We start from the raw sequence: 8035 nt of genomic DNA, 5'->3' as shown, positions 1-8035 counted from the left end.
ATTTCTGTGGATAAAAAGAGAATTCCTCTTTTCTTCTGGAAATCCATCAAAGTTATTGTCAAAATTGCACCGTATGTGATGTGACTTGTAATTCAACTCAAGTTCGTAATTTAAGGGGGGAAGGCTGGTAACTTCTTTTTTTTCCTTTTTCTTTTTATTTCTATAAAAAAATTCTTGGTTCAAATATGATATTCTTCACATTTTGCTCTTTTGATTTTTTTATTTTGATAGGGAAACGATGTTGGCCAGTGTTATCAATACATGCCGTCACCAAAAGTTCAAGCTTTGGTCATCTGCCTTCACTTTCTCTTGTACATTCAATCATAAATTAGAAGATAAGTTTTTTAAAAAAAAAAAAATTGTAGCAAAATATCAACCACTATTATCATTAGTTGGTCTTATATTTAATTCCATTCTTCTAAACTGTTGCTTATATGCCTTTTTGGAGACGGGCATATGTATCGTCCTTCCACCGAACTTTACAACTCGTGCTTATGGCGACGGAAGAAGAGAAGACGACTCGCCATTCTCCTCTCGATTTTTCCATTGTGAGGTTCTTAACAAATTAAATTTTTTAAATTTATTTTTGGAGATAATAAAAGTTATTCAGAGTTGTAATTTACTTTGTGCTAAGAGTAAAGCCTACATATAGAAGATAAAACAATAATTTGTGTAATCCAGATAATTTTTTGTCATATTAGTGTGAATGGTGGTTGTTGTTTGGATGATTAAAATTGTACTAATGTCCTCAAATTTCCAAATCCTACCGCAATATTGAATTATTCGTAATTATAACTTGATTTGTTTTCAATTTTCTTTTTATCTCTTATCCCCGAACGATACTATATTTTATCCTCATATAAATTCAGTTATAATTTTTATATTTAATTCTCTTTTCCTATTTAATAACCTTACGTAAACTTTGGGTTACAAAGTAAATTCTCATTTTATGATCTTACCAATTCACAACTTTCACTGTCTGTCAGTTTTAGTGGGAATCCGGACTATGCCAAAGATGCAATTCCTCTGCTTGCAAGTTACAGTAATGACCTGCATCATATCCCCTCAACTGCTATCCAAGTTGGCTGTGGTGGATATATTTGATCTGATGTCATGGTGGTGGTCGGGATAGCCCCGCAACTCCAATATGCATGACGATGATAACTTGAAGAACTCTAAGAACTTTTTGAAAGCATTGAAAAAGTAATATGAAATTTTCTTTTGGTTATGATTTTTGTTTCAGAGTTATTTTTCCATTAGCAAATCATTGTTTTCCTTTACTTCACAACTCCATGATATTCAATGTTGTATTGCTACTTGAAGGATGAAGATAACATGTCCGGATATTGAGTATTTTAGATATTTTTAATTTTTAATGATAATATAAATATTGCATAATTTCAACCTGGCGAATCAGTGCACTGTTTGGTAATATGAATGTTAATTTAAGTTTACTCTTCTGCAGTTATGCTTGAGGTTGGTTTCAGATAGGATAAAAAGATTCAATGGTCAAAGTTGGAAGCTAATGAAGGATGATTTTGGGTCGGTTAATGGATTTTAATGGAACTGACTGTGTTAAAGATCTTAGTTATTGTTTTGTTCGGAAACTGTAATTCTAATGTGAAAGTTTTAGTTTTAGTGTCCATCAAGAGAGAAAATAATCATGACAATGTGTATGAATTAAGTGTAACAGAACAAAGAGCTAGATATACTTTCTTGTAGCATTCACATATTCTTCGGCTAAGGCAACATTATATTGTGCAACTGCAATGATAAGAAAGAAGTAGCAACCAAGACGACACAATTTCTGATCATTACACTATGGGATAATGGTGGAATTAATGCAGATGTTGAACAAGTGGATAACCAAGGAAATGCATTAGGTTTAACTGCTCATATGTCTGATGCTCATACTCTCAATAGGAAACAGGACATTTTTCCTGTTCTCAAAAACGTAAAATTAAAAGATCGAAATTGATTTTAGCCTATTATTTTGATTGTATCCAAACTAAGGTGTTTAGAATGTTTTATACAAATGTAAAATATATGTGGCCTTTCTTTTTTTAATAAGTAATAATTTTGATATTTATTTGATGCATCAGGTATTGACTTTTAGCTTCAATATTTTTCTTCAGATTCCTTTGCCATGTAAGTTGGAAAGGAAAATTAAATTGTTAATATGACAGACTTACATTGAAGTTGCCATTTCAAATGGTAATAGATACTTTATGAAGCAAATGTGAATTCGAACGTAAAAGTGAAGCTAAATGGAGAAACACCATGGCTAATGACTTAAGTCTATTCATCCTAAATTTTTCTTGTGCTTCCTTCTGATGTAAAAATCTGCGTATGATATTTCATTTGTATAGTTTCTTATTTTGTTTTATTTTTCCAAAATTTTCTCTTAGATAAATATTCATCGGCTTTCTGTTATTTTCTAATATTATATATTTAGAAGAAGACTAACAATGCTGCATGAGTTTTCATCTAAAAGGTTTAGTAGACCCTCATGAATGGAAATATTAGTACCACATTTGCTTGAAGACAAAAATACACATTACTTTGCTCGAAAAAATTATATCGCTTTACCCTTGAGGCCTTGATTACATAAAATACATATAATACTAGACATTCTAGTTTGTCTTTGACAAATATGTTGTATGTTAGATGTTCTGGTTTGTCTTTGATGAGCTCTCGATTATTCTGTCTATCTTCAAATTACAACTACAAATGCATTCCATATATATTTATGTTTTATTAAATCAACTTACTTGGTTTCAATTATTCTAGGCTTTAAAAGCAAAAGCTTCCAATAGTACAAAGAAGATTAGAATCATTGGCTGTCAATTCCTAGGATAAATTTTTGTGTATTTTAGATGAAATTGTATGACCGCGCGAAGCGCGGACAAATTAACTAGTACATTATGAAGTCAATTAAATGTACTGAATCTAAAAAACAAATCGGAGAGTAATATCTCCTAATAAAAGCAAAAAAGAACAGTTCTTAGAAGGAATAAGAAAAATCCAATGGTTGGTTTATTTGGATTATATATCACCTAATTCAGTTATTCTTTACCAAATCAATCCATCAACTATATATAATCTTTGTTATGTTTCATGCCAAAAATAAACTTTTGATATACAACTTGCTCTATTGATTAGTTTACTAGTAATATACACTTTTTAATAGAGCAAGTTGAATAGAAGTGACCATTTAATTATCACTTAATTAGATAATGAGATTAGTTTTATTTTTATATGAGTAATCATTTATACGCTCTAAACTAAGAGCAATGTGATTTCAGCTCTTTTCTGGGAGGTGCATGACGATAATGTCTTGACTTTAGACTTTTTTCTTCTGTCCAAAAAGGGGAAAAGGAAAAAAGAGGAGCCTTTTGTACAAGCATCAACTGCAAATCATAAGTACAGCACGCATGCTATGAGGAAATGGGAGACCCATTGTCCAATTACTTAATAAGGTAGAATTGCTCCTGCATGTTGTTCAGTTGTTTAACGAAGCTCCTTTTGTCAGCAATAAACGCCTTTTGGGCCAGCCCCTGCATTCATGTTGCCGCACAGTAGTGGAGACTCTTCTTTTCTAAATTCTCTCCTTCTACCTTTTCTCTCTTTTTTTTTTTCCTTTTTCATTTCTTTGCTCACTTGCCCACTACTGTTTTGCTTATTTTTTTCCTTTAATTAGTCCAAAATAGGCCGATCGCACCTCAATTATTTCATCAGGAACTTGCTAACACATGTATCTTGCTATCTTTTATTAGCACATGTATTAGATAATTCTGTCCATCAAAACTTGATAATTGTCTTAAATGTTTGTTTTGCTTTCTTTTACCATTCAATCAGGGGCGAGCTACCTTTAGTAGAAGGGGATTCAACTGAATCTTGTTCGCCTAAAAATTGTAGGATAGAAACAACAAAATTCCGTGTATGTATAAACTCTTGAATTAACTTGGCATTGTTTCATATCTTCGATGTGACATTTTTATTTGTATTTGCTTGAATCCCCTAACTCAAAATTTTGGCTTTGCCACCAACCAAATAAAAGAAGGAAAGAAATAGTGATTAGTTAGAGACCCAAACAGAGTGATAATATTGTATGAAAGGAGGGCCTGTAAGTAGTAAAATATAGATTCATACATTGACAGTAAAAAGTAAGGTATGGACTGATTAACTTTATAATAATATTCTGTGGAATTAGTAAAATACGTAGCGAGTGAGATATATTTATCTTTTTTAAATTTTTTAAAGCTGAGTCAACTTTAGCAGATACTGGAAGCAAAGACGAGAATGAGTGGGAAAAGGGCAAAAAGGAAGAACTTTTCTTTATTGAATATGGAGAAAAGGTCAAATACAGTAGCTCGAAGAAATCTATAGTAATCATCCCAGGTCCCATTGATAGCAACCTGGCCAAAACGCGCTCAAGGACAATGATTATGGGTCATTTTCTTAACAAGTAAGCATAACTATTTAAACATGAAAGCTGACTTGATAGAAAGCAACAACCAAGCAATTACAAAGCAAGAGTTGAATGGAGATAATTCATCAAACTGTTTAGAAAAAATCCAGAAGCTAAAGTATGTCATCCTCTTACATGAAAGAGGCTGAGAAAATATCAGGCCAACAGGGTTGTTGCCCTAATCCTCTCCTTATACTACTTGAGTCCCAGAACCAGCAGCCTCTTCCCAAGATCAAAAGCACTACTGCAGCTTGCCGCCATAGCTTCGCAGCCACAACAACTTCCTCTTTCTTCCCAAATACCCATTTCACTAACCATGAATCCCTTCCTTCATATCAAGAATCATTTGCTCAGTTCATCAAAACCTACCCTAAATACTCAGAAACTCGCCAAATCGACAAAATTCGAAGTCAAGAATACTATCATCTGTCAATCTCCAACCATGTGTGCCTGGATTACATTGGCATTGGTCTCTTCTCTTACTCACAGGTTCAATCACAGCTCCCTGCACTTGTCCCTATGACTTCCTCTTCTTCTCCATCATCATCTAATGAATGTTGTGATTATCCTTTCTTTGACATATCTTGTAAGTCTGTGAATCTCAAATCTGAACTACTACATGGTGGTCATGGATCAGAATTGGAATCTAGTATCAAGAAAAAAATCATGAATTTTCTTAACATGTCTCAAAATGAATACTCAATGGTTTTTACTGCTAATAGATCATCAGCTTTCAAGCTTATAGCAGAATCTTACCCTTTCCAAACTAGTCGAAAGCTTCTTACAGTTTATGACCATGAGAGTGAAGCATTGGAGACCATGGTCAATACATCAGAAAAAAGAGGGGCTAGCATATTGTCAGCAGAATTCAAGTGGCCACGGCTAAGAATTCACTCGGAAAAACTTAGGAAACTAATTATAAGGAAGAAGAAGAAAAAGAAATCAAAGGGATTGTTTGTGTTCCCACTACAGTCGAGAGTGACTGGAGCGAGTTACTCTTATCAGTGGATGAGTTTGGCACAGGAAAATGGTTGGCATGTCTTGCTTGATGCATGTGCATTGGGACCAAAAGACATGGATAGCTTTGGACTTTCACTCTTCCATCCTGACTTCCTTATTTGCTCTTTCTACAAGATTTTTGGTGAAAATCCTACAGGGTTTGGATGCCTTCTTGTCAAGAAATCACTCGTATCAATGTTGGAAGCTTCTGTCAGTGCAGGCATTGTAAGTCTTGTTCCACCAACACAGCTCTTAAATTCTCTAGATTCATCAGGCAGTGGCACAGAGCTTGAACAAAAATCCAACTTTTATACAAAGCTGGATGAACTACATATATCTGGCTCGCGTTCAGCTCATGTTCCTGCAAACAGCGAGAAAGAAGAAAGAGAAGTTGCTCAAAAGGAAAAGAGCAAAGAGGAACCAGATCAATCCATTGTTTCACTAGGAAACAATACTAAGGTGGAAGAAAAGGAAAGCTTGGAGATTCATTGCAGATGCTTGGATCATGTGGATTCGCTGGGATTGATGCAAATCGGTAACAGAAGAAGGTATCTAGTTAATTGGCTCATTAGTGCACTACTGAAACTTCAGCATCCAAATAGGTTGGACCATTTTCCTCTGGTCAGAATCTATGGACCAAAGATAAAATTTGACCGGGGAACAGCTCTGGCGTTTAATCTGTTTGACTGGAAAGGAGAAAGGGTGGAACCAATTCTCATGCAGAAGCTTGCTGATCGGAACAATATTTCTCTCAGCCATGGGCTTCTTTCGCGCTTGTGGTTTCTAGACAAGTATGAGGAAGAAAAGCAGAGGAATACAGAAAGAAATAAGGGTGAAGAAAAAGATGCAGAGAGCAAGAAATCTAAAAGAACTGACTTTGGCATATCAGTAGTTACAATTGCCCTTAGCTTTCTGGCCAACTTTGAAGATGTTTACCGGCTTTGGACATTCATAGCCCAGTTTCTTGATGCAGACTTTGTGGAGAAAGAACGGTGGAGATACATCTCTCTGTATCAGAAAACCATCGAAGTCTAAAGCAGCAGTTTTTGCCGGCAAGTCTTTTTACTGCAAAAGATTTGAAGAGTGATACTTGTATTAGTCAATGTGAAATGGAAACAAATGCAAGATCTTTGTCCAGAAAATGGATGAGAGTCCAAACATTTGAAGAAAAAGGCACATAAGGGTCAGGACTTGGATTCACATTTTTATCAGTTTTTTCACCTTGCTTCAATTGCTAGAACCTGTGTATTGTGAATATTTGTGGATGACGAGAGAGAGCTATAATTAGTTGATAAGAACGTTGCAGTATCTAGTTGCGTTTGAGAAATTTATTCTGCCCCACAAATCCTTTCTCTATAAATAACTTGGATAGCAGGTCATAAATTTTCAGGAAGAAAAGTTGGTACTATATTTTAAACAAATGAGTGCAAACATAATAACATGTAGCATATTCTGACATATGTAGCGCAGTCATTGCACTATTCGGCAAGATTATAAGAATGCAGCGCATCATGATGAGTAGGCATTTTATACCATTAATTAGTCAAACTTCACTAAAAATATTTTGGAGCTTATTTTAGAAGCATAAACAAAGAGGCTATAAGAAGCTCCATTAATTAATAACATATCAAGTAAGCTAATCTCCACTCAGCCATTAATGTTGTCGTTTTATCACTTGTACTCATTTCCACGGAATCATCTCGGACTGTCTGCATTATCGGCATCGGAATCAGCAGCTCCTCCGTGGCACACTTCCTGTGGAGCTATTCAAACTCTGAAATCGGCACAATCAGAATCTTAGAGTGGCACGATGCTGTCGGAGGGCGCATGGCAACTACCACGCGGAGGGCGCATGGCAACTACCACGCTTTGAATTACACTAAATATCTATATTTCTCTATCCGACCTTCTGAATATGATTCCTCATTTGGCATTTAGGATGGACGTGAGTTTGTTTTCAAAACCTTCACTTCCCAATCGAAGCTCCCTATATTCCAAAGCCTTGTGTCCTTCGCCAATTCCATCTTGGTTTTCTTTTGCTATGGCTTCTCTCTGTTTTGCATGAACACCTTCGTTGAGGTACTCCAACTTCACTAGCAATTGTGGAACATGCCAACAACTACTTTTTTCCTTTTCTTATTAACTAAAAATTTGTGGAAATATAACGAAAAACAAGATTTTTTTAGTTAATGCTATAGTGAAAAACTGATGCAGTGGGCAAAAGATTAGGAGAATATAGTTAATATAGCTCTATTGTTCTGTAAGTTAGTAATGGGATCTAAGGAGCAACTTGCGGTGTAGGTATTTAAAAGCAAGCAAGGTTGTTAATTAAAGGGACTGAGGCTTTGTTAGTTGGTACAGATTTCTATCCATATACAACCAATTTTGGACTGTTGGGCGTTGGGAAGAGGGCTTTCACGCTCCTGTGCGTCGTGTTCCTCACGCAGCAGGCTAATTAGGACCAACTGATGTCACATGGGCATGGTCAACAGTCAAATGTATTTATTAGTTAAGGGAATCATGTTCAAACGGGAAAGTTTAAAGTTTATATATTGAATTTTGAAA

General features: G+C 35.1%; 1 protein-coding gene across 1 annotated transcript; it reads left to right on the top strand.

Annotated features, from left to right (window-relative positions):
- The first annotated feature begins 4330 nt into the window (after window positions 1–4330).
- Window positions 4331–6778, top strand: LOC107830211 (uncharacterized). The gene has a single exon (XM_016657695.2). The coding sequence runs from the start codon at window positions 4592–4594 to the stop codon at window positions 6503–6505; it is 1914 nt and encodes a 637-aa protein (XP_016513181.1). The 5' UTR covers window positions 4331–4591; the 3' UTR covers window positions 6506–6778.
- Window positions 6779–8035: the final 1257 nt, after the last annotated feature.

This window comes from Nicotiana tabacum, chromosome 6 (genome assembly GCF_000715075.1).
Source record: "Nicotiana tabacum cultivar K326 chromosome 6, ASM71507v2, whole genome shotgun sequence".
Lineage (NCBI taxonomy): Eukaryota > Viridiplantae > Streptophyta > Magnoliopsida > Solanales > Solanaceae > Nicotiana > Nicotiana tabacum.
This window is presented reverse-complemented; position numbering and strand designations above follow the sequence as displayed.

Bases quoted from the DNA above. Each gene is read 5' to 3' on its own strand.
- LOC107830211 (XM_016657695.2), top strand. From the start codon at position 4,592: ATGTCATCCTCTTACATGAAAGAGGCTGAGAAAATATCAGGCCAACAG.